General features: G+C 42.4%; 2 protein-coding genes across 7 annotated transcripts; one reads left to right on the top strand and one right to left on the bottom strand.

The window, feature by feature from the left end:
• Positions 1-227: 227 nt before the first annotated feature.
• Positions 228-1,646, top strand: LOC145944050 (PDZ and LIM domain protein 3). Its single transcript, XM_083052050.1, has 3 exons — positions 228-348; positions 523-652; positions 730-1,646. The coding sequence occupies exons 2-3, from the start codon at positions 548-550 to the stop codon at positions 907-909; spliced, it is 285 nt and encodes a 94-aa protein (XP_082908176.1). The 5' UTR covers positions 228-348; positions 523-547; the 3' UTR covers positions 910-1,646.
• On the bottom strand, positions 1,087-27,164 carry LOC145944037 (dual 3',5'-cyclic-AMP and -GMP phosphodiesterase 11). 6 transcript variants are annotated; one of them, XM_083052015.1, is made up of 16 exons: positions 26,653-27,163; positions 20,245-20,349; positions 7,524-7,785; positions 6,824-7,223; positions 6,381-6,761; positions 5,770-6,015; positions 5,580-5,690; positions 5,394-5,491; positions 5,249-5,312; positions 4,926-5,161; positions 4,748-4,847; positions 4,410-4,664; positions 4,223-4,332; positions 3,713-4,118; positions 3,535-3,618; positions 1,087-3,448 (listed from the first exon to the last, which is right to left on the bottom strand). In XM_083052015.1, the coding sequence occupies exons 3-16, from the start codon at positions 7,751-7,753 to the stop codon at positions 3,269-3,271; spliced, it is 2,901 nt and encodes a 966-aa protein (XP_082908141.1). In that variant the 5' UTR covers positions 7,754-7,785; positions 20,245-20,349; positions 26,653-27,163; the 3' UTR covers positions 1,087-3,268. The 6 variants fall into 6 exon arrangements, with proteins under 6 accessions (XP_082908141.1, XP_082908143.1, XP_082908142.1 ...); XM_083052017.1 differs by having other exon boundaries at positions 6,824-7,199; positions 26,653-26,671; XM_083052016.1 differs by lacking the exon at positions 20,245-20,349 and having other exon boundaries at positions 26,653-27,164.
• Positions 27,165-27,404: the final 240 nt, after the last annotated feature.

The raw sequence follows: 27,404 nt of genomic DNA, 5'->3' as shown, positions 1-27,404 counted from the left end.
GCGAGAAGCCGAATTAAAGTCCCCTCGGATAAAGCGTCTAAAGGGGAGCACTTGACGTGAAATCGCCTCTTTTTCGGCAACTTTTGACGCTCTGGTTCCCGATTAACAGCAACGATTCGCTGAATCTCTCTCGCGATAATCGTCGTCTCGCAGCCTCCTTGGACCGCTTATCTGGCGCGCGAAATCGAGGCGCGCATCTCGCGCACGCGTGCGTCGTGTTAGGTAATAATATGCACGTCCGGCGCAGATGCAACCCCGAGACCGAACGAAATTCGAATGCGCGACGAGCTATAATGTAGAGGCCGACGAAAAGTCGATCAGCGGATCTCGCTCCTGAACTTGAACCAGGTATATTATATCGGACCTAAACGATTTCGTTTTGAGTAGCACATATAGTGGTGAATGAATGAAAAGAAAACTCTGTCTGCCGTTTAAAAGGCGTATACTCGCATCTCTTCGTGATTACGTCATCTATTAAAAGCATTCGTGAATCTAATTAAAAATGTGTTAATCTACCTTCAGGTAAGACGAGCTTTTATACTCCACCATGGCGATCGCTACCGACGTCAAACTATCGCGATCTAATAATCAACCGTGGGGCTTTAGGCTCTCCGGAGGCGTGGATTTTACGTTTCCCTTAACCATCGTCAGGGTAAGATATCCTATTTTAATATCTTTGAATGATTCGCACGCATTATCCTTAAATTATCGTTGATCTTTTTCGACAAGGTGACGATCGGGGGTCTAGCTGATAAAGCTGGTCTGCAAGCGGGCGACGTGATTATTAAACTGAACGGGGAGCCAATAAGTCAGCTGACACACGCGCAAGTCTACGATAAACTCGTCGCCATCGGCAACGACGTCGTTCTATCTGTCATGCAAAGTCACGAAATCGCGCAACGACACTAAATAACGATAACCTCTATCGTTGAAGCTTATTCTTCACTCGAATCACCTCTCGTGTCGTTGTTCTATTCGTATTGCGCGACAATAGTTTTTCTTTCGCGAATAAGAAAGGAGTTGCTTCGCATTCCTAATGCGAGAATTGTAATAAAATCGAAATAAAATTATGAAAAAGGCCGAACGTTAATTTTTAAACGAGTCATATGCGTTTAATATATACTTTTGGCCCGCATCTGGCACGCATCAGTTACGGCGATCAAGGTCCATTGGTACAAATGTTGTTGCGAAACTGTGTCGACGATCAGCCCGCACATCATCAAACGCAATCTGTTAACTATCGATCGCACGCAGCGGGACTGTAGGAAACGCGATAAGGGGTACGTTACGTACACATTCGCATAATTTATTCTCATTTTAATATATTAGATATTGTTCGTAGAATATATATATAATATATATGACTTGCGCACCATCATATCGTTATTATCGTAACGATTGACGTGCGCTATATTTCACGATATAATTTACACAAAAAGAAAATAACTGTACAATAGCTCTTGCATTCTCTTTTCGAGCATACACACCCGCGCTATATAGTTACACGCATACGAGGGAGCTTTATCACACTTGTTACATTTTCATCACTTTATCCCACGTTGCGGCGTGGTTATTTGTGGGAAACGCAGAATCCAAGTACCGCTTGGAGTCGGATATATTAAAATAAAAAAAAGAAAAGAAAAAAAGATCACTTTAAAGATTGCAGGATTAAAGGAACATATAGAGGAAGTCACGCGCTATGATTATATAATAAGTAAACGATCACACGTGCGATCACTAAATGCTTAAACTGTCTTTCGTCTTCTCGGAGCCGTGATATATGTGCCAGGCAAATTTATCGAATGCGAGATTAATCCCATCTTATAATCCACACGCGTTCTGCTTTCCACGTATGATAGGATTACAGATATGAGGGCTATCCTGTTTCAGCAAACACCTAATGATATGCGTGTTTCTCTCGTTATCAACTCGTAGACACGTGTCATATCTATGATAAGTGTTTAATATACATTATATATCATATTAAATATTATATTAGTAAGGATTATAGATATAAAAAATAAAACATGAAAAAAATATTAAACTTTAGCGCCTTGTTGTGATTTATTTTACAACTATAATAAAAGTGTAGATGTAGATGCTGTCATTTGTTGCTGAACGTATAGCTTTTGCATCATTTATTCTTTCTAATACAATATGACAGTTCCACGCAAAGACGAAAAACAGTTGTTCGGGTCGAGATCGATTCGAAGTATCTATCTTCGAAACAGGAAGCAAAGACAAAGCAACTGAGAAGCCTGACAGGTACTGTCTGCCGTAATTAATTGCTAATTAGTTAATTAGCACGCATCACACAGACCAATCGAATTGCTATTTTACCGTCTGACCGTAGTCGTAATCGATCTCGATATATAAATTTACACTTTGGTATACAAATATATAATCTAATTAGCGCGTATAGGCGCCGTTCCGTTCAGTTGTGTCCTTCGACGAATCGATTTGCGTCGAAAACTATTGTACAGTATATATTTTAGAGAATCATCTCCCCCTCCCTGTCTTTATTCTCTCTCTTTTTATATCGAAAGTCTGTCGTAGTAAATATATGTACAATACAATCAGGTACAATAGTAGCATATATGGAGATTGATTGGTTTAGTTTCTAGGAAGACGGATGACAGAGAGAAATAAATGGAAGGAGCGGGAACGAGGGCGAGAATGAAAAGAGGGAGGAGAATTAAGAGACAAGATAAGACAGAGAGAGAGAGAGAACAAAGATCTTTCTCAACGTATTTCGCAAGATCGTTCAATCGATGATATTTATAACTTCAACTTATACATTAAATATACAAAACAATTTTGATTAAGATATAAGAGTTCAACGCGAAAAAGTTGAATGTTTGGTCTATTTGATCAGCAGATCTGTGAAATCCGTAAAAATCTAATTGACGGAAATGAAATAGTGTAGAGTCCGTTACATGCATACATACCTACATACACACATTCATTCAAACAAACATACATTCATACATACATACATACATACATACATACATACATACATACATATATATATATATATATATATATATATATGTATTGTATGTATGTATATCATCTGTTTTATAGCAGACACGCAAGACACAGGCCCTGATAATTAAGATGAGAAAACCAGTTGCCACTGGGTACGATCTGTAAAAGATAATAAACTATATCCCGTATTTTTTTCTCTTTTTGACGTGACTGACGACGGACGATCGCTACGGCTCCATTTTGTGCATTCTAGCAATCAGTGACGTCAATGTAATGACTATTGGTCCGCTTGTTCACTGGTCTCCTCGTTATCAGACACTGACGTTGACGGCGTCCTATCATGATTTGTGCAGTTCTCCGCTTGACTCGTGCTCTCGGCGATTTTCAGCCAATGTTGCTTATTCATACTCACCCCATCAACGAGCGGCACAAGTTTATCCGACAGTTGTGCAAACGCCTATTAAAACGAAAAGAATAATTAAACGTACGAAAAAACAAAATGTTTCATTAAAAGATAGAATTAATTTGTTAGATTATGCGCACCTCGTAAATAGGAAGGCAGATCGAATCGATAAAGCCGACTTGCATCATTGGCAATTGGTCCTCTTTCTCTCGATTCATAATATCCTATAATAAAATACGAAGAACAAATGCATTCGCATGAGAGAACGTTTTCAAAATCTCTATAAATCTATTACACGTACATATTGATATTACTTACAATAGGCGTAATGTTGAGCGTCCGTCTCTCTATATCGCCCTGTTCGAAAAACTCGCTGCTAACGAGCTCGGCTACTCTTTTCTCGACTTCCCATGGCTTCGTAATCGCGGCCAGATCGCAGACTGTCATCAGCATTCCGCGCAAAAGGTCTCGGTGATCACTGTAGGCCCAATTGTAACCACCACTGCGTGCTAAACTAAGGAAAGCACCACGCTTTCTGAAGTAAACGGCCAAATCGGTCGAGAGTATCGCTTCTTCGAGAACCTTCACTACGCGCGAATATTCTTCTGGCGAAAGATTCGATAGCATTTGATTACCCTGACTGCTCAAGATCATCAGGCATTGATCAAAGTGATGATGTTCCATCGTTGAGGTCGAGTACAGCTGTGCCAATGGCGAAGAGGCTCTAAAAACAAAGAAATTGTATTTCGGTAAAGAATTTGTCGTAACAAGATGAAAAGTGTAAATTGATTTAAAAATAAATAATATAATAAATAATGTAATACTCACTTGATTTGAAAAGAATTGTTTGTTCCGCGATGATCGAGATCGTGACATAAGCAGGCGATTATAAGTGCAAGACATTCGATTTCACCAAAGATCTTCCACCATTGCGTAGCCTAAGAAAACGGAAGTGATTATAATTTCCGTTTCGTGAATAAGGATCGATATTGCACTCGTTTCAAAAAAGACTTACTGTTAGAATGGCGAACATCATTTGAGCCACATTAAAGGCGTGTCGCCAATTGTGATACGTAACGTTTCGATAGTTTTTCTTCACACTCAACAACCAACGACAGAGTACGTCGTAATCGATGTGAAACCGTTCGACAAAGTCCAAATCGAGAAACATTCTAAGACACGCGGTGAGAGTCTCGTCGTCCTCCATATGTATATCGTCAAACTTGAAATCGTGCAGTTGAAAATGCACCGATGACGCGACTCTTAAGTTCTGTTAAAGTAAAGAATATATAGGTAATAAACGTTTCAAAAATTACAAGATATCGCGAACAAAACAGTTAGAATCATACCTACCCGCAATCTCTGTGCGTCTTCCAACGACGCCGATGCATGATAACTCAATACTTCCAAAGTGACGCTCTGTTTCGCCATCGCTATCACAGCTTTCTCGTACCTGTAACAAACAAATTCGATACATCAAGTTCAAGGTAGATGGTCGAAAAGTATTCAGATCATATACAGATATACTTACATGTGCGTATTATGAATTCCCATCCCGCAGAATATCGCGAACGCCTCGACGAAATTCTCATCGTTTTTTGTAAAAAGCAGGTCGTCGAATTTATTGATCAACTGAATGACGCCGATTATCTGAGCGGAGGAGTTCTTGATAGCCATGCAAAGAACCGTACAATGCCTAAAACCGGTACCATCATCCACCAACGGATCGAATCTCAGATCTTCATAAGCGTTAGGTATATTGACAGTCTGAAAAATCGCTTTTTTATCGTCTCGAATACTAATGTTTTCGCAGTCACATACATGGAGAGCATAGAGAAACTGAATGATACTCACTTCACCAGTTGTCGCTACATAACCCGTGATGCCAACATTAATAGGAAATCTACTCTCAAATGGACTGTAAAAAAAAAAAAAAGAAAGATTGTTAGATTTCTCAAGTTTGTCGTAAAAAATAATAATTATAAATGCCTTGATTCACCTAGTGCGAGAATCGGAATCTTCGCCAGCGAGATCGTTTGCCTCAAAGTCGAAGACGCGCGAGAAACTGCCTTTCGAAGCTTTGTGCACGAGCAACACCTGAAAACAATCATAACGTTCTAACGCATTCTCTTTTGCTCATATATAAACACACCTCCTTCTCGCAGTAAACGTTTATGTTAATTACCTGAACACGTTGGCATTGAATCAACGATTGCGTGTGCGTAAGAATTCTCAAAACCATGTGCTCTATCGTGCTTTGTTCCTCGAAAATCATTCGAGCCAGATCCAATAGAACCTAAGATTAAAACACATTAAAATACAATTTTATATCTTCTATAAATCTTGTAATTCTGATCGACAAAATTGGCACTTACCTGATTTCTTTTCACTTCCAATTGACTCTTCTCGTAAAGCTGCGCGTTTCTTAAACCGATACCACAGAATTGTAAATAACCGGCGAAAATCTTTTCGTCCTGCGCAGTGAATTGTTCGCCGCCGAGCTTGTTGATCACCTGTGCCACGCCAATTACGTCACTATTGCAATCTTTAATAGGCATACACAGTAAGGCACGCGTACGGTATCCCGTTAATGCGTCAATTTCGCGATTAAACCTCGAATCCTGGAACACGTTTAAATCATTTTTAACATATACACATTATATATTAATTATATGCATGTTACATTTCGTCGATCGAAATAACCCTGTTCTATATTTTTTTTCAAGATTACAAAAAAAACTAGATAATACATCAAATTATTCTTGCAAATTAATGACAATCAAGATAGAGATAAGAAATGCATCAGATAAATATATATTCGTGCACATTTATTTATATATCGCAGAAACGATCGCGTTCCGAATACGAAAATTATGATGATTCATCGAGAATTCCCAATGTTAATATACATATAACAATCGACCAGGTGCATCGCGCGCTCTCATTAGATGGAAAAGATAGATAAATGGTAATTCCAAGTCCTTACTTTGTAAGCGTCTGGTATATTGACGGGTTCCCCGCTCTCAGCGACGTAGCCGACGATTCCGGTGCCCCAGGGAATCTTAATTTCATCCTTCTTTTCCATCTCCAGCAACGTCGATCTCGAACAAACATCGAAGAGCTTCGACACTAGACACCGGCTCCTCGAACAGGATTTTTCGTTACGTCGCGGATCCCCGTTGTCGGAGTCGTTCGCGACGACCTCGTGATTCTCGGCGTGAGAAGACGACACATTGACGGTGGTACTGCTTCTCTCGCCCTGGACGAGAAACAGCGAGCCGCGATCCGCGTGAAGAAGCGTGCTCACGTTCTGCAGGATTTTATGGCACAACGATCTCACGTCCAGCTCGTTGCAGATGTCCTTGACCTGACGAAATAAAATCTCTTAAGGATAAAAGTTCAACAACGTGCTTTCGCGCAGTCACCTACCAACTCGAAGATGAGATCCTTCTCGTCGAGGTGCCTGAGCTCGTGTCTGGACCGTCTTTGAGGCCGGTTCGAGTTACCGGATCCGACCTGGGCACCACCCGGTTGACCCATGTCGCCTGGCGAGACACTCAGAAAGGTCGGCGTTCCGTCGATCGTGTTGACGATCGGTTTGAGAAGGCCCCCTCGTTCAAACTCGTGCGCCGAGATCTTGCGTACGGGTGTCGTGGCTCCCGAACCCCCTGCACCACCACCACCACGTCCGGACGAGTTGCCGGCCGCGTGGGTCGGGCTGGAGAGCTCCATGCAGCTGCTGGACGACGAGGTCGGCGTCGCGTGTGACACCAGCCACATGTCTACGGTCTGCCGTGTCACCTTCCTGACGACCGAGAAGCCAAAAACACTAGTGATAATCTAATAATAGCAGTTTCTTAATTCACATGCCTACGAATTAAGGTATCACGAGAAAGTAGCATAAAATGAAGCAATAATTCGTATAGAGAAAAGAAAAAATATACGTAAAAGAAGAAAAAGAATCGATTGATTTGTCATTGAACAATCTTGATTACGAGCGACCGGAAGATTTGATGGATCTCTAGGAATCACACGAATAACAAATGCACATGATACATTTGATATTGAAATGACTTGTTACCGCGAATTTTTATTTCGCCTAAGTGGTCAATTTGAAGGAGAATAATACCGTAAGAAGTAATCGTTGACAAAGTCTGGATGCTCGTCGAGCCAAGCCTCCATCCGAGCATACTCCGGATCGTATACCGTCGACGTCGAGGAATAATAAGCACCGCCGCCGCTGCCGCCGCCGCTGCCGCCACTTCCATCCTGCACCTGTTGCAACATACTCTGGCTGGCCACGCCGCTCTGTGCTCCTTGTACCCCCTGTACGCAGGGAGCCGCCGTCTCCGCCGTCATCCTCGGCTCCTCGATGCTCCGCAAGTGCAGGCCTGCATTTACGTCGTCGTCATTAATTAGAGAATCGTTCACTTCGTATCAGTTTTCGCAATTATCTCAAGTTGGCGCTTTAATTTCTCCCACTCTTTCCGAAACGTATTCGAGAATAAACTCTCTCGGGAGAGAGAAGAGTCTACCAATTATAACAAAGTTCTAATGGAATGCAAACTTGATTCGGACGAGTCTCGCAATTGCGACGTATCTTTCAAGTGGATAAATTGCGATTTTTTTAACCCTCTTGTCAATGAAGGATACCTGGGTATCCATTGACAAAGCGACTGTTAAAAATGTTAAAAATGCGTCGGAATTTTTCTCCGCCCGACACAAAATACAAAGGGCCTTTGTATTCGGAAAGCACCTATAATAGTATAAAGAAAGAATGTTCGATGTCGAGCAAAATACACTACTAAAGAAATTATCACAGTGCAATGTGTAGAAAACGCATTTGGTACCCGGGTACCCATACATTGGTGAAAATTATGCACTGACAGAAGGGTCAAACATATGTATTTCGAGGCAACGCTTTATTCGCGCGACGACGTCTCACGACCTATAGCGATTCCGTCATGTGTGCGCACGCATGACACGACACACCGGGTATAGGCTGTGAGAGCGGATATTGCACATCAAAGGAAAACCACATGGTAACGTCATCGTCACCTCACGCTTCTCCGCTCCTCCCCGTCCCGACCTGGCGCAAAGGTAAAGCGCGCGCTCGTCATGTCCAAAGTGTAAGGCTCATATTTTATTCGTGCGCATATGTATGTTGATGAGTCTCGCGCCGATTTTTACCGTCCTGTATCTCTGGCTTCGATCGAAGCCAAAATTTCCCTCCATTAGCTGGAATACCCCAAGCCATCATCGATCAGTAATTTGATATACATATACGCGGTCCCTCTCTTATCGCGATTATGCTCTAAATATATCTGATAACTTTTTGATGACACGAAAATATGTTTCAGGAAGAGATTGTTTTGAAGGAACGAATGTTTAATCGCGTCGACAGGAATTTTTCGCCAAGGTTACAATATTTTTATTCATGATCGACGTTTCCTTTTAATGACTCTTTAATATGACTCTTTTATACTAATAGATTTTTCTCTCGCGTGATATCAGAAAGTATTAGAATGATACATACAAGGTGAACTTACTTATAGACATTTCATACTTTATATTTTGACATATCTCTAAATAATAAGATATATAAAATATCTTGTTATATGTATATATAAAAAAAAATATTCATTTTTCGTTTATCCTTAATTCAATCGAGATCTTTTTTAAACCCATGCTGGGAGAATCGGGGTGTTGGAGAAACGAAGAGTGGATCTGGCGACCAAATGTAAACGAAATCCGTGGAAAAACACGACACGGATTATACCGGGTAAATTTCCTACGAGACGAGAGAGAGAGAGCGCGCGTTCTCTTCACGGATGAGTTGCCGCACGTCGCATTGGTCCTGCTCATTCAAACTGTCGATTATTATCAACTACCGGCTGATGTCGTATACGTGTACGGATGTCGCCACGATAATCGGCTATAGCGGAGTAATCGCGCGAAATATTAGCTTTCTCGGCGACACGACGTAATGCAGGGCGCTCCGTTAACTGACGGATCACCGCTGGAAAAGATAATGATTCTCCGCATGATGTAGCACAAGTCTTATACTATATATTATACTATATAAAATCTTATACTATATTTTTTTTATTAATCGACGTAGAATCGTCATCTATCCGTTTATATCGCGCTACGAGATATCCTGTATATATTGTCTATATATATATTTTTTTCAGTTTCCTTATTTACCAGGAAAAATCGCGAGAAATTTTTTTATTGCAAATTTGCAACATGGTAAATACGTTACGCAATATAGCTGCAATTTTATCGGTACCTTACAATTCCTCTACAATGTCTCTGCGACATTGCTGTAATTTGCAAAATTATAATGTTGACGCGATGTAACTGCGAAAGACTCTGGGTTAAATCAGTTTGAACGAGATACGTTTTCCTATCCGAACATTATTTTACAGACTATCTTTCGTGTTATAAAAATTTCGCCTCCGATCTAAACTATGCCGATGATGTTTTACATACAAAAACAACATGACACACGTATGGGTGGGCCGATGCTCTTCTATGTTTTCCATGCTTCCTTTCTCCTTCTCTCTACTCTCCCCTTCTCTATATCTCTCTTTCTCTGATGTTACTGGCAATTTCAAACTATTCGATTCTTAAACGCGTGCTGAATATTGATAGTCCGTTTAAATAAGTTACGAATTGTGTGGACGAGCCAGTGCGTGCACGACGTGCATCTTAAAACTCGTTATACGAGGTGTCTCCCCCCCTAAAGCGCACTTCGTTTAATCTGCGAATTCTTTCCTCAAATTTGAGTAAATTTTTCTCCAACGAAAATATCGAGGAAGATTGTCATTTATCACAACTTTTCAATATCATACGTTTTTGAAATAAGTCCTAAATATAGAAATTCTGTCAAAGTAAAGTTGATTCGAATTTAATTAATAAAAATATTATTTTATTATCTATTTATTTTTTTGAAACTTTCGTTTTCAAAAAGCCTTTCCGTCGCAATCGCATATAATTCGAGACTTATGTGCCTCGGTATTTTTGTACACAGAATCCGCGATTCAAAGGAAAAATGCGTCAGAAGGACATGCGAATATTCATGGGAAAATCAGACAAACAAAATATAAAGCAATCGGTACCGTGAAAAAAAATAAAAGATATTATCGCTTTTTCTAGCTTTCATATCCCTATACGCATTTACAATGAATCTTCTTTTTGTTCGACAATCGCGATTATAATGAATATACTTTGGGTTTAACGAGTCCTCGTGAACGTCATTGCTTTTGCCATTCTTCGATGACACAGACACACACAGATAACAGGGAACACGATAATTATATACTACTCGAAGATAGTAGAAGCCAAACAACTGAAAATTAAAGCTTACAAGTCGGTTACAGTCAGCTGATAATCATGCGCGTTTTAAAGTTCGATTAAGTTATCTATGCGGCAAAGTTGCTCCGATAACACGTCAGTCGTCGCTTAGAGACATTCATAAACATTTTCACCGACTAGAAATTCCTAAAAAAAAAAAAATAAATAAATAAATAGATGCCAATTTTACAGAGGCAATAAAACTGTCCAATCCGGTACCACTGACTTTTTTTCTACGAACGATTCATTCGAATTGCTTTAAATCATCATTGTCGGATCATAATTGATAGTATTGAGAATCAAGTGGTTCCCCGAATAAACCGTACGAATAATTTGCGACGTATTTCGAATCTTTCTCCTCGCGAAAAAGGTCTCGGAATAATTACTTCGTCTTTCGGATACGCAGACGATAGGCTCTCGTGCAACAACATGTGCGCGTACGAAAGGCACAATTATACAAAAGGCGAACGCGCTGGTCTTTCGCACGCTGCTCTTGTAGCTGCTCGGCGCGTCGGAAAGCTGAGAAACCGACCGACCGGCCTTCACGCGCCTTCGCCTCGGCCCGATGGCGCCAAGCTGACCTATCTGTTCGCCACCGATCTGTGGCCGCAGTCTTACTTTACTCGATCAACCATCCGATCGTCGTTCCTCATTATAGGTATCATTACGAGGATTTTCCCGGAATTATATACACGATGCGCGATCTAATAAGATTCTTTTATAAAACGAGACGTGAAAAGAGAGAGAGAGATAAAGAATGCGAATGAAAAGCATATGATCGATTAATTCGGAAATTAAATCGGCTATTGATATTCTTCCGGGAAATTTCTAAATGGAATAACATGGCACTTGGAATCGATTATTCAACATTTGTCTTACGTTGGAAATTGCAAATGTAAATCTGTGCGATAAGAAATGCGACTTTGCTAATAGCTAATCATTCATGTACATACATACATGTTATTTTTCAGAAAAGCGGAAAGTCGAGTGAAACTATATACTATGCTAAGTCACTTTCTAAGAATCGTAAATCTTATATTCGAGATTTGCATACGCGGCAACATCTGGAAGGACTGAAACTTGTCGAAAGGTCCCTCGCTATTAGGTGTTTTCGTATACCAAATCGATCGATGTAATTCGACGCTTTGTTTAGAGAACAAAATAGAAGATCTGGCGGCAACCAAATTTGACATGGATTCTTAGAGCCGATGACGCAAACGTATAGCGGACGGACCAGTTTCCCAGAAACCGGAAGCGACTGAAACCGCGCGCGCGCGCGCTCGGTCCATGTAACAGCGATCGCGGCAAGGTCGAAGGACCCGAAAGGTGGAAGGACGATGAAGCGAAAAAAGGATTTATCGTCTTTTGGCCAGGCGTCGATTCCCCCCACGTTCGCGTTCAAATATACGTACATACGTACACCAACAGGCCGTTGAAACCTGCTCTCGGACCGGTCGACGGTTCTTCGTTTTCTGACAGCATCACACAGACTCTCCTCTTCCCTCTCCCTCTCGCCCTCTCCTTCCCGCCAAGTCTCGCGTACTTGGTCGTCACTGTGCTGTCAAGTTCAATGCTACCGCTTTCTTCCAAATCCGCGTATGCGCGTGTGTGAAAACAAAGCGAGACTGATTCGCGGTGACCATCTGGTTTCTTTGTTTCACTCGAACCTTCGTTCGGTGTATCCATTATTAATAGCCGCGGAATTAGTAGTCGCGTATACGTCGCTCTACGTAGGCGTTCGACTCTAATCGTGTGATCTACCCACGTTCTTCAATTTCTGAAATATGTATCACGAGTAAACCTGAACATTTCCGGTTCGCGATTACTCTAAAGAGAGATCAATCTGATCTTTCGAAATCGCTCTCTGCGATGGATATTTCATTTGAAATCGGCGATTAGTATTCCATAGACGTTGTCGCTTAGATCGCGATGCACATTTGAAATCTCTTTTTAAAGTTCAATCCCAATCGAGATTACCGTCATCTCTGCGCAAAGTTAGCAAATCCCATTTTCAGAATTTCGATATAATCGATCGACAACTTCCACGAGTCTTGTCGAATCTCCGATAAACCCACTTAAAAGTTCTGCGCGAAAATCATCGTAATCAAACCCGAAAAATACAGAGCGCCAATTTCGCAGGAAAATTTATTTTCTCTTGCACGCTGAACATAAGATATAAGTGTCCAAATGATTATCAAATAACAAACTATCTAGACTATAAATATCCGCGGACCAATGTTGCTCGTATCCGAGATTCGAGCTGCTGAGCGCATAAGCCTGAGGAAACTCTTCGCAGCTGACTTTTATTCCAAGGAGAAGAGGAAGCTCGTCATCGGAGCTCCACTTTCGGCATGCGTCGAGGTAAACGTCTAAGCGACGTGAGACAACGGCGGCGGGCGACACACGCGGCTATATTAAACCCGACCAACACGTGTGAGTACGTGTGCGCGCGTGCGTATCGTCACGTCGTCGTTGCAAGAGAGTCGTAGCCCACACGAAACGATCTCAACACGCTTATACATCTGCATATTTCAGTTTAGAGAGCGTTATACTTTTTCCTTCTGTTTCTTTCTCTTTCGTCACGCGCGATATTTCGCTCGTACGTTAAAAAATTATTACACACGGAACGTCATCTTGTATTTTTTTTATTGAGAGAAGAGACATTGCGCAAGAGACATTCTTCGAACTCCCGTTTAACGGTACGTCGCCTGCGATTATCTCCGATAAGAGATTTATTTACCTAGATCGCGCGATCGGAGCAAAGAGCAACGTTCTCCTCACGACGGCGCTTTGCGGAAATTGCACGAAAATCGCACGTCATCGAGGAACCGACGAACGAAAGCGTCTTGTAATCCGCCAAGTTACGCAACAAAATAGCGGCAGTTACCTTGGCTAATGCAAATAAGTGTCGTCGTTATTCGTCTCGTACGATTGCTCCTATGCAATGTATCAGTGGCGATATATATTGCGACCACTTTCGATAAGTTTCGGTGTATTTTTGGCAAAAAAAAAAAAAAAAAAAAAAAAAACGGAGGGATCGTAAGATCATCTCGAACATCTTTTCCTCCTGCACATTTCTTCATTACTATATACGAAAATGATTATCTCGTCGCACGCACGAGACTATTTTCATATCGAGATCAGGCCGAGCGTGTTTTAGAGAGAGAGAGAGAGAGAGAGAGAAATCGGGGATAAAATTTCTAAATAATAGTATACAGAGGGACTGGCTCGATTCCCACGACTCGTAAAATCGTCTCTTATTTATTTCTCTTTTTTTGTGTGTATGAAAACACATGATAAGATTTGGTCAATCGATGACACGGATTGACCATTGTTGTCATTCTTTCGGATAACGGCACAGTTGTTGACGCAATCGTCAAATGCGTAAATAAACAGTCTCTCGATGATAAATCGCGGTATCGGATCGGATCGGAGCGCAAAAGTGCGCGCGTATCTCGTTCGCGATGGAAATTCCACTTTAAATTTAAAGGTTACGCGGCTCTCTCGCGCCTGAGATAAGGCGCTTATCATTAACTGTAAATCTTATCGTGACATTAGCATCGCGCGAGATGAAAAATCAGCAGCGTATCATGACGAGCCTGGCCCTTTAACGCGAATGTGTCTGTCATTTAATCGGAGAAAAAGAAAGAGAGAGCGATGTAGAATTTTTCGCTCGTTTCACTTTCTTTCCAACTTTTTACTTTAGACGCGACTTTTTTACGACGATCTCATAAATATCACTTTTCTCCGCGAACTAACGCATATTATTACGCAGTGCCGAGGGGCATTGGTGTACATTAATGGGCATTACTAGCCGGGTTTTATTAGCTATTAATTAACGTCATTATTATTTTTTTAGAACAGAAATTGTTTTGTTCGAGCTTTTCGTTCAATGCGCCTCATAAATAATATATTTTTTATACTTGAAATTTTGAGAAATTTTCATGTTTATTATAAGCGGTTAGGGTTAGGTTAGGCATTATTACGCATTACTAGGGTACAGTAATGCCCAATAATTGGGCATTAGTAGGCATTGGTGTACACAATTTTGGTCAGCGGTTTACCCCTCGCGTAGTGCCTAGTAGTTTACGTTGAAGAGATACATCGCCGGATAGTCGAGGATGATAACAAGAAACGAAAACAGCTGCGTCGCTCAATTTCATATACATACACGTATCGATGTGCACAAATATAATATATATAGAAAGTATCTCTTTGTTTGTAAAATTATAAAAAATAATTCGTTTTCTCGAAAAATACGGATTTCCATCACCCTCGAGCGCGTGTCTACATTTGACGTTTCGCGACGCGAAGGTTAACGAGTCGCTGCATTAAAGAAGCGATATCACGCATACGAGTTGTCGTATATACGAAGGTTATAAAATTTTCGCCAATGTCTTACAATTTAATCCGACCTGCGCCCTACGCTATTACGCTATTACGGTCTAGGGGCCTTTAATGGGGGCCCATGCTGCGCACGACGGAATCACGTTGCCGCGTAATGCACGCACGTCTCGTCGCATCGTTGCGCATACAGATGGACAAGAAACATGCACATACACGCATCAGCCATTGGATTGGACCTGCCGTTTCACGCGAGCTTCGGTGGCGACTTACAAGCTAATTTTGCACATGCGGTGAGATTAGCGACGGTTATAGGTGAACTGAGAGAGAGAGAGAGAGAGAGAGAGAGAGAGGAAGAAAGAGAGAGAGAAGTTCGTTAGCGATGACGCGAAAGGAAATAATTATTATTAGCGCAGAGCGCGCGTAAAAGCTCCGCGTGAAGATAAACTTACATTGATCGAATATCTTAAGCATCGCTTTCTTCAGCTGCATAATCGTGCTGGCTATTGCGTCGCCGGGGAACAACAACAACAACAACAACAACAACGACGACACTATTAGGTACCACGATCTCTCCCGTACAGTTCTCGTCCGCTCGAACGATCCTGTCCATCGTCGATAAGACGAAACCTTCAAAGAGCCACTGACCGTCGACCGACAACAGGACGCTGCATCTCGCCGCACGACGCGGTCGCGGTCGCTCGGCGGCGAGTCGACATCCTCTCTTTCTTCTCCTTTCGCTTCCTCTAGGTCAGCTCGTTCGCGCGCGTCCACTCACGTGTGCGTATTCGTTGCGTGCGTGCACAATGCACTCTCGACCGGAATACAGCGTGTGCGCGCACAGACACCACTACCACTCTGTCACTATACCACTGCCACTACCACTAGCACTACCAGGCAGCGAGGAAGTCGTCGTCACTTCCGACGAGCTGGAATCCGCACGATGAATGAACTCGTTCGCATATAATCGCTCCCTATACGTGCGAATTCTATCGGAGCGACTTCTATCCCGATAACACCCACGTGGCACCCGACTACTACTGATGTGGGATGGATGGAGCGAGAGAGCTTTAAAGCGTGAGACCACAGTGGGGAAACGATTGTCCGTCCAGCTGTGGTGTGTGTATATGTATATCCGCTCGGCGGAGAATGTGCTTGTTTCTCGTTTCTCTGAGAAATTGCCCGATTGCAAGAAGCCGCCCTGGTCACATCTTATCGCGCGCCTGATATATACACGAGTTTACCCGGACTCGCTCGCGATGACGCCAAGACGGAAACCGACGGTTTGAGGACGAAGGGAAAAAAGCGACTGAAATCCGTTATTATAGTCCACCTTTAAGGACGATTATCTCTCTCTCTCTCTCTCTCTCTCTCTCTCTCTCTCTCTCTCTCTCTCTCTCTCTCTCTCTAATCGTCGTCTCTCGAGAATAGTAGACGGAAGAGTTGGCTAGCGAATCGCGAAAAAAGCACACTCCGCTGTAAAATGAGCAACCACGTAAGATTCCACGATAAAAGGCGCGTTTATTCAATGTGTGAGAGATATCGTGAGAGATTCATCCGGAGCTGCACATGCACTATTTCTTTTTTCTCTTTCTTTCGAATATATTGTGGACTCTCGATGTTTTTAAATTCGGGCGAACGTTATATTTGTCCTCCTCGTTTTTTATCTACGCACTGATTGCTCCTTTTTTTCAAGAAAGTCACATTATTACGCGATTTTTCAAAGAGTCGTGTAGAAGCGAAATTGCGGAAAATTGACCGCTTCGCGAGTTACGAGACACTCGGACGGTGCATCGAGGACGCACGTGGCGAGCTGCACGCAAGTTTAGTCGCAACTGTTACGAGCACGATCGAGTGGAGTCGAGTCGAGTTGTTGGGTTCAGTTGAGTTGTGGTGCGGCGCGATGTGACGCTCTGCGAACTGTAAGAGGGGGAAGAAAGAACGAGAGAGAGATAGCGAAGGGAGAGAGGGAAGGGACAAAGTTTCTAATTCCGATTAACATCGCGCTCTCTGCACACCATACGGTATTTTCAGGGCAAATCAAATTATCGACCGTAATCAGAGGACCCGAGATGTTTCAGAGACTTATATCTTAGCGAAGAAACACGAAACGCATCGGTGTATAACATGTGACACCGAAATGTGACGAACCAAAATCATCAGCAACGACAACATACACGCGGAGCCATGAGTATTCGTGGAAAAAAAAAGTTTAGTCGATCGCTGTATAGTGTGCGAGAGTCGAGATAAATACACTTTTTTATCTCGCTCTCCATTGTACATAATACGCTATGCAAGCGTAAGCACATTCGTGCGATAAGTACGCGCGTGTACGAATGCGTGTACTCGTGCACGCGTCACCAGAGATAGGAGAAGGGAGAGGAAGGTGAAGAACGGGAGAAAACGAGAGAGAGAGAGAGAGAGAGAGAGAGAGAGAGAGAGAGAGAGAGAGAGAGAAATAGAGAGAGAGGGAGAACTAAAGAAGCGTCCATACCAGAACCAAGACCTCATCGTTGTAGTAGCATCTCTATCTCTCTCGTTCCTTCATTCCATTCGGAAGGCAGGATAGATGAGGATAGATTTATCTAAGACTACGACGTTTTCGGATAATCGCGTTCGTTATGACTGCATTTCATTTTTCTCCTTTTAAGACTTCTCATCGTTCATCGCAGCCATATTGGATTACGAGGTCGAAGAGAAAAATTGTATAAATCTCCTTCTCACGCCAGAGGCGTCGTAATAAATCAGGTTTTTTTTCCCCCCCGCGACATTCGCGTGAACGATCAAAAGAGGAACTTGTAAAAAAAAAAAAAAAAAACTTGTAAATTACTTGCTGCTCGCACGTCTAAGCTGGAGAAAAAAAGAGCAGCCTTAAATCGCTGTCTCTCGAGACAGCGAGGCTAGAAGAGACGTATATACCCTTCTCCTCTCTTCGTAAACTTGCGTGCGATAAGCACGCGTGAGCACGCGTGAGCGGCGAGATGCACGTATGTACATATACCTAAATACCTACATACACGACGCGCCGTGTCGCCTCGGATTATGCAACTGATGAGGTAGCGTTCGTGGTATCGCATAAGACGATAAGACTCGAGCAGAGAGCGTAGAGTTTATCGCGTCAGCATCAGAGAGTTGAGGACGTCGAAGGTGAGAGAAGAGAGCGAGAGAACTCTAGAAAATTTACGCGCCCAAGATACACATATACTCCCGTTTTTCGCGATTACATATGTATAGAGTTACTTACGTTTAGCTCTAATCATCATCGTCGAGAGACATTTTTTTTCGCGCCTCTCGCGCTCAAGTTTTCCGCGCGTTGTTATAACGGAACAGCAGAGCTGTGTGGCTGCTGCACAAACTCGCGAAACAGACGGATTTCTCTTCACGGAGATGACACGGCGGTCTTCTCGCCTCTCGTGAGAGAGCAACGGTCGCGCGAACTCTCTCTCTCTAACCGCGGAGAATAGAATAGAGGAATCGCTCCTCGCATCCGCGTAAATCATCGCGCCTCATCAATTCCGTCCTTTTTCCCGCCGTTTATATCGTTCGAATCCGTTTCTCCGATGATTCAGCTGAATGACAGCTTCAACGAAGAACAGATTCTATCGCAAGACTGTAGCATTCTTCCGCGATCATTACCTTATCAATTATGATCAATGCAAATACCTTTGTGCGCTTCTTTGTATATTTTTTTCTCTCATCTTTTTCATTCTTATCTTCTCTACGTGCTTATTATGGTAATTTATTCATGGAAATTTCGACGTGCATTTTCTTTGGGCGAAAGAGAACTCTACGTCGACATGTTTTGGAAAATATGCGCCAACATTAGTGACTTTGATATTCTTACGCGATATACACATATCGTAGACATCAACGTAACCTTGACTGATCCACCAGGTTCGCGCTTTTCTCGGAATTAACACGCTAGTTCGATTCTTATGATAATCTGTTACACTTGTCCGTGCCTGTCACCTGACCGAAGAAACAATCTCTTCGCATACGAGATTCTTTCATTCTTTTCATCTTTTTTTTCCTCATCATCCGCGTGTTCCGCCCGAGACACGTCAAGCTCCTACATTCGCGAGAGCGGAAAGCCGTAACCTTCGTAAATTAGCGGCATCCTAATTGACGTATCCGTTCGTGTAGTTCGTTTCCGCGCTGCGTAAAGACGTAGCCAGCTGCCAACCATGAGAATAATGAGGTAGAATGGATCGGATTGCTTCGCCGGACGTCAAAAGAAGCTTTTAATTCAAAGTAGGGGAGAGACAGGGGATATCTCGAGCCGTCTAATAAAATTAACGCAATACAAAGACTATTAAGACAAAGCAGAGATTTGTCAGAGGCGTAAATAGAGCGAGGAACCTCCCGTAAAGCACTACTGTTAAACGCTATTCGTTGGGGAGAAAAAGGGAGAAAGACAATGAGAGAGAGAAAGCTGAAGATTCAGGATTAGACGTGTCGGGTCAATGAGTCTGGGTCAAACGAGCATGCGACTCCGTATCGAATTAGCTTGTCGCACTGAAATTGACCTCCGGGCTAATTTCATGATTCACGTTCATACGCGCGTGTCCGTATAACGTCATATATAACGGGTTAATTCGCTAATTTTATCTCGTTTTGAGAATACGCCGAGATCCTAGGACGAAGGAAGACGAAGAAGGAGGTAAACGTCATTCGCGTCCAACGATAATATATTTTTTATTATAAAAATTGATCCTATTGATCGAACATTTACGGTCATCTGTTGATCCACGGAGGCGAGAGAGTTTCGTAAATCTATATCGGATGCGAGAGTATCTTTTTTTTGGAGTAACATTCAAAAGAAGCTAATTTATTTTTCGACATATGACGCGAGGAAAAAATATTCACGCGAGATTCCTCGCTTTTGACATTATAATCCAATATGACTTCGCGGTGAAACGGCGGCCGCTGGAGGCCGCTTAACGACTCTGCCTATTGTTCGGAATTCCAATTCAATTTTATTCTCGCGTTTTATTTGCGCTCGCACGAACACACACACACACAAGCGCTCTCTTCGCCCAACTGTCGGATAAGCGCGCGTGTTCGTTGACGCGTTGAGAAAGAAGCCGACATCGTCCGGCTGGATATCGTCGATCGGACTAGTGTGTCAAAGGAATAAAGGGACTTACCCGGCTTCCTGCGGGAGCTCCAAAGTACGGGAGGATACGCGGATGCGGCGACGGCAGCGGCGGGGTTACCGCCGGAGGCAGCCAGCTTGACTGCGTTTCGCGAACCTGGAAACCAACAAACTTTTCGTAATCCAAATTTTTATACAAGTATATTTTTCTATCTCTAATTATATATATTTTTTTACGTGCTCTGCCAACCTCTCTCGTTTGAGAGAGAAGAGGAGAGAAGGGCAACGAGAGAATATTTTTAAAATGTAAAAAAACACAAAACCAAATTTTTATACGTGCTTTGCCAAACTCTCCCGTCTGAGAGAGAAGGGGAGAGAAAGGGAGGAGTGTTTTTAAAACGCAAAAAAGACATGAATGGAATAACAGTTGTCATATGTCATCGTTCGAAACCATACACATTAGACCGTTTATTTGCACAGCCTCGTTGGTTATCGGATATTTTTCACAGTAGCGGTTATACAATTAATCGAGAATTAAAGACATCTAATTGTAAGCAGGGGGACAAGGGAGAGGGGAAAAGGAGGGCGAGAAGGGAAGGAGAAACATCTTGTAACGCGATAGGGTGCAATATCTCGAAAGCGTTGATCCACGACGCGCTGTTGAATCAAGACGGAACATTGCTGTCACGAGAGAGAAAGAAAAGTAGGAGGGAGAGAGGGGAACCCACTATCGATGGCTCATTAGAAACGAGTACAACGCGAAGCAATACGATGCTTGCGCTCGGTATTCGGTTTCACTGTCGCGAATGATAAAGCGACGCGATGATCGTCCGACATTGAATTCGCAGGTGTCGCGCAGGCGATGATTCTTCGTCGAACGAATTGATAATTCCTTCGTATATACGGTCGTTTGACATTTACATACCGAGACGAGGAGACTTAATTTTACAATGGAAAAAAAAATGTGCTCCGAGTAGCACAATGATATATATTCCCGGAAAAGACGAGACGAGGCACTCGCTTTCGAGTCTCGCGGAAAGACTCTGCTGACTAGCTACTTTGTACAGGTCGAGAATACTAACTACCGTCACAAGACGTAGACTACTGTGCGAAGAGTAATGAGCAACGCGGCGAAAGAAGACAAGTGCGTAATGTACGAGCACAGGAAGGAGACAACTTGTGCATTTCAACTGCCAACTCAACAGGTCGTATTTACATCTGTGCGCATTTTTTATTTAAATCGCGCTCTTCGCGAACTTACAAAATCCGTCCGGTTGCTCCTCCATTTCAGGACTGGACGATGTAGCGCAGCTGCAGATGCACGAACAGAATAGCCTTCTCCTGCCGTCGCGATTCGCCAGAAAACGACACTGTCTTCCACGGATAGCCATCGGAAGGAAGAAGACGACTCATCCGACCAAGACCTCACCGAATGAAGGAAATCGCGAGAAAGGGATGCGCTCGCGGATGGCCGGTTCGCGGTTGAATCAACCCCTCGATGCGTTTCCGATTGGCAACGGGGGGGGGGGGGAACGATATGCGTGCTCCGACACGATTCCTCATACGACAACTATAGTATGTATGCCCTATATAGATATCGGTTACTTTCTATACATCGGACGGTCGATACCGCGAGACCTCGTCGTCTTTTACGACGCTCTTGTTCGATGATCGTTAACTAATACGATCGCCAACCGATACGTGCGCATTAAACTTCCGGTCTGCGCCCCCGCATCTCATCGGCTTAATGGCCAGTGTCACACAAACCCCTCTCTTTGCCCCGCGCCCCCTCGAAACGCTATTTTTGGTATCACTTTGGGACGACTAATCGTTTATTTCGATTACGTAAAAGGATGATAAAGCGATTGTATCTAATATAAAACGCCCTTGGATTAACGCACACAATAAATAAACACACGCACATACATATATATATATATATAGGTATATATATTGGAAAAAAAAAACTGCTAACTCGTTCACTCGATCAAACGACGCTCCTTCCTTCACAACGATATCATAATTTCATTATCAGTATCTTTCGACAGATATCTTTCGTTACTTTTCCATTGGCCCGGCGCTACGTTTGTTCGCTCTAGACTTGCCTGTCGTTTTTTTTTTTTTTTTTGCGATGAACAACAAGCGATAAGCTAGATTAATTGGAGAGCTTTCCAGAGCGAAAAGATGTTTGCTTCAATTTTCGTTCGTAACTCGCAGATCTCCCTCCGTTCACGGTTAAATCTTGCATCGTTTTATGAAACGTATGCACGCAAGAATCGATCGACACGCACGCATATTCAATGTTAATTTAATTAATCACATGTGCAGTATTTTAAGAACTCATTTTATCGAAGGTCAGCGCGTCATATTCTAATTCGCGAGATTTGAACAGGATGCTCTGTATTTCTCGCGCATCGTCTCTCAAGAAATAATGTACGAGAAATGGAAATATCCTGAGAGTTGTGTATAATCGCGCATTTAATCAATTCGAGCTTTAATTAGAAACGGAGCGAAATGAAATAATTATCGTCACTTTTTTCCACGAAAAAAACAATTTTTTCTAAATTTTCTGCATACGACTACGCGGAAAAAGCGTATATACAGCCGGGCACGTCGCTCTCTCAATATATTTACGTTATCATATCGATCGTTCCTTCGACAAATAACCTACGTCACCTACGCAACGTAAGTGACACTTGGAAGCGCGCGCGCACAACGGAATACGTTATGTATATCTGGTTCGTGAAATTGCGCATATTGACGCTCTCGATATATGATCATTAAGGAATGATTGACTTATTGACACATAGAGGTAATTGGTGACACGTCTGGCATCGAAGTCGTTCCAAGCTAAGATCGTTCAAAGATCGCGATCGCGACAGATGTGGAGACGTGGAGCATATACATATATATATATATATATAACTGCATAGAATCGTAAATGCATATAATGCATATATCTACGCATTATTGGCCATTTACGTATATAATAATAAGCGATCGATAGTTGTTCTTTGTATATATAGTTATAGAGTTCAATAACGCCCGGAAAGTTCTTTGCCGTTGGCTACAATAACAACTTCTTTGCCCTCCTTTCGCTTCGTTTCGGTATATCGTGAGGAAAAGAATCCCTAGGAAGAGGATTTCCTTCCTTCGGACTCGTCATTCTGCGCTTATCATATCCGTGTATGTTTTTTTGCGGTTGTCGCGGAGGCGAAACATTTCGGCGCGAAACGAAAAGAAACGGAAGAAGGAAACACAAGTACGGCAAATATATTTTCTTTTGTTTTTAGTCATTCCTACAGTTTCGACGAGTTTACGCGATAATACTATCTAAAGCGTTTTTTTTAGCCCAAGTTCGATGCATTCCACTCTCTTAGCCTTGAATATTTAAAGTCGCGCATGTCGATTCAAAATGAGTTACGAAAGTATCATATGACGTACGTTTGTTTATCTTTTTATCGTAAATCTTCCTAATCTCACATAGAATATTTAAAAAAGAACTGAAATGGTTTTTGAACGATCTTGATCATTTGGAACGTGTTTTTAAAATCGATTTTTCTTTAACGAGAATGTTGTGTAAGAGAGTAAGATACTAATAGTATTCAAATTATAAACCAAAAAAGAGAGAACAGGTTTTTGTAATCACATTAAATTTTAAAGAATCAAAAGAAGTATATTTTTTACTTGTTAATTTCGATAAAAATTTATCTTAGAAAATGTTTAATTTAAAGTTTTTATGTAATTACAAAGATATATGACATACACACGGTAGGAAAAGACGTAGAACATTAGAAAGATAGCGATTATGCAATAATCCTCCTCGCTAAGAAAGAACCGACGTCACAAATTCACAGAATTTGTCGTTAAAAGAACATTCGAGTTTTTTTGGATGTCCTTTATAGATGTGACGCGAGTCACCTGAAATCATTTTCTATGGAGAGGAATAAATACGTATATATCTCTTGTAGCTTCGGTATACATAAATCTTTTATCTCCGTCATAAAAAACGGAAACGCAACGTGAACAAATACGCGATAAAGCTCGCGATTCGCCTCGTGTATGTCGGTCGACTAAACGTCAAAGCAACTACATATATATTAGTTATTTTTATTCATATTATTTTGCAATAAGTTTCCTAAATGCGTTTTTATAATGAACATAAGATAGACAAGGATATCATTTTTTTATAAATGAGATTTTGTATTTTCGTCCCTGATTTTTGCATATTTTTCTTCATTTATAGAAATTATACATATATTTTTTATATATTTCTCTCTTTATAGAAACGAATAGAGCTGATGGCAAGTATCTCTCTTTCGAGGACCTTCAAAAATATAATTTATTTCACATATGATATATATTTGCGCTAGGTGCGTTAAAAAAAAAAAAAAAAAAAAAAAAAGACTATCCAGTTCGAAAGTGTGCCACGATGTTTCTCAAAAAGGTTGGAAACCGCTGCGATAGAGTATTTATCGAATGAGTCGTCGTTTGCGTCTGTGTGCGAGACATCGCTTTCTTTTTCACTGAACGCGCGCTATCTTGGTCGACTCGAGAGTGTCAACTTTCCGTTAGCCAGTCGCGGCACGTCAGGACATACGTATTAGAAATCTCACGTGGTGGTCTTGGTCGTCGATCGAAAACGCGTTGGACTTTCGCGAGGACCAGAGCAGGGCGGCGACTTGTCCAAAATTTCGCAGACACGCGAAATGATGTTCCGAGGTCGCGGGGAGATAAAAAATGGGTAAAAGGCGATAATGTGTTTTTCCGTCCAATGCCCGCAGATAGGGTTATCGCAAGTTTGAATCGCAAGTGGTTTCCTCGCTTGTGAACCCGCGCGGCCCATTTCGTTTAATTAAACGCGATTGAGAAAAAAAACAGATTTTTTTTCAACCTCGCATCTTCATCTACGCTTTCGATTTTTCTCTCTCTCTCTCTTTTTTCCAACTTCAATATTTGATTATATACCCATCTCGTTTTTAGCAAAGGAAACTGTAATGCAGTTACGAAGATGGAGAGAAAAGAGAGACGGACCGGTTAAAGGATTACGTTCTAAATAAATGGCTTTCTATTATTCGTCCATCGATCGCGCGGAATCCCGAGTTAAAAAGAATTTGGTAGTTAAATCGCGCGAGTTTTTTTTTCTCGAGCGAGATCGCGACTTGGACGCGGACGAGAGTAGACACTTAGTATAGCCAATCGAGGCTACCGTTTACCGGCAGGAAATAATTAGTCGGATCTCGCACAATGTAGTACGTTGCATGCAACCTTGCACTTGCAACGATATTCGCGGCGCCGCGAGGTCCGTTTCATTACCGAACAGAAATCGTCTCTCCTATCTCGACGCCCGCGAGACGCCTATATCTGCGATACTTTATCGCGATATATCTCGCCCATCGTGTGTATGTCCTAATGTCCTTGCACGCTATTAATTCAAAACAGTCGTCTGTTGCAACGACTTACGAGAGGGAAGCTTTTCACGCAAAGCCAAATTGATAACGCTGTTAATTTCGCTCTTCGTGTATATATATCTACGCGATAGTTTTGGAAATTATGCAATTTTCTGTAACGACTTGTCATTATCCGCAAAAGCTAATTATGAAAGGATACGTCATCTTGTTTTTGCGCTTGGAGTAGTAAAATGTATCACCTTTGTTTCCGGCGTAATAAAACGTGTCGTTTTTCTTGGAACAACCATAAGAGAAGATTCTCCTTCCGCGCGCGCGCTCTTTTTCTCGGTTCAAGGGTATCGGATATATCCGGGCGCGATTTGACTTTGCATGCGAAAGAAGCCTCTCGCTATCGTCTATCTGTACATTACATCTCCAAGTACTCGCACTTCGAGGTGATTGACATATTTACGAAATCATAGCGCGCCGCGACGTCATGTAGACGCGAGAATAAAACGAATAATTTTTTTAACGCGCTTTCGCGGAAACACTCGAAGATATAATACACGAACGCGCGCAAAACGTTGCGCGCCGATACCGTCTACTGAAGAAGAAAGGATCTACAAACCCAAATTCCCATCGTAATCTTTTAACGAATGAGCGAATGGGAAATTACAGGCGCGGAATATTTCCGCAGATCTTAGCGTATAGTTACCTCGTTGCATACATAAATATGCAATATAAAAATATAACATCGCGCACAAAGTCAAAGGCGACGCGTCGCTTACTTACTGCGTCGTGACACTTGTAGAGATGCGCGGCAGTTTTTTTCCCCGACAAATTTTACTCACGCGCACGCATCGAAGTAAAATCATATCGAATTAATACACACTCGGTGCGTCTTTCTTCTCCCTCGTCCCTGTCTCTCCAAGTGTCTCATCGCTCGTGATGATATCACGATATATAGATCATGATTTTTTTGCAAAAAATATTTAAGTATATATCGGTAGCCCAATTTGGGCGCCAATCCGTACATAATCGCGAACTGAATAAACGTTGTACGAACATACCTTTTACAAGACAAAAACGACGTTGCGATAGCGGAGGAAGTTGCGAAAAGGTTGTGTTGTACCCTCGTCGGTGAAATTCCGATCAACTTCCGTGAAGCCGGGATACCAACGAGTCTCTCTTTCTCTCTCTCTCTCTCTCTTTCTCTCTGGAACTCTCTTCTTCGCTCTTCTTGCGCGCGTCCCCGGCGATACACACACGAACGTTATCCGCGAGAACGTTGGTGACGGCCCGGAATTTTGGCGGATTATCGCGGCTACAAGTGTAAAGAAAAAACGACGGAGGAAGAAGGCAGCGTCGACGGCGCGTCCTTGGCGCGGCGCGGCGCGTCGCGTCGTGGCTTAAGCGTGCCGTGGAGTAAGCGTGTCGTGGAGTGGCGCTTCCACCAGCTTCCACGGCAGACTGCCTCTTCCTGCACCTCGCTACACCGCCTGATAACTGACACATTGACGCGCGGGAGAATATTATTACGGTACACCGACACCAACACACGCACACTGCACACTCTTTCTTTCGCGGGACTGTTACGTGGCTTGAAAAAGTTCGCCATTTGTCAAAAGCGCTGTCTGGGGGCGAGAGAAGGTAGCGACAGGCCGATGAGACAGATCGACGGATGATAACGAAGAATTTATTTCCAACTTTTATAACCCCATCGAAATGGCTCTCTTTTTCGGGGAAAATTCACTGTTCTCTCTTCGTATATCGAGAAACTCTATCGAGAGACAACGAAAACTCTGGAAAGAATAGTTGTACA

This window comes from Prenolepis imparis, unplaced genomic scaffold, assembly GCF_030444845.1.
Source record: "Prenolepis imparis isolate NDT839.2.m4 unplaced genomic scaffold, iyPreImpa1.0 SCAF_12, whole genome shotgun sequence".
Taxonomy (NCBI): domain Eukaryota; kingdom Metazoa; phylum Arthropoda; class Insecta; order Hymenoptera; family Formicidae; genus Prenolepis; species Prenolepis imparis.
Note: the sequence above shows the minus strand (reverse complement) of the source record. Positions and strands in the feature narration are given on the sequence as shown.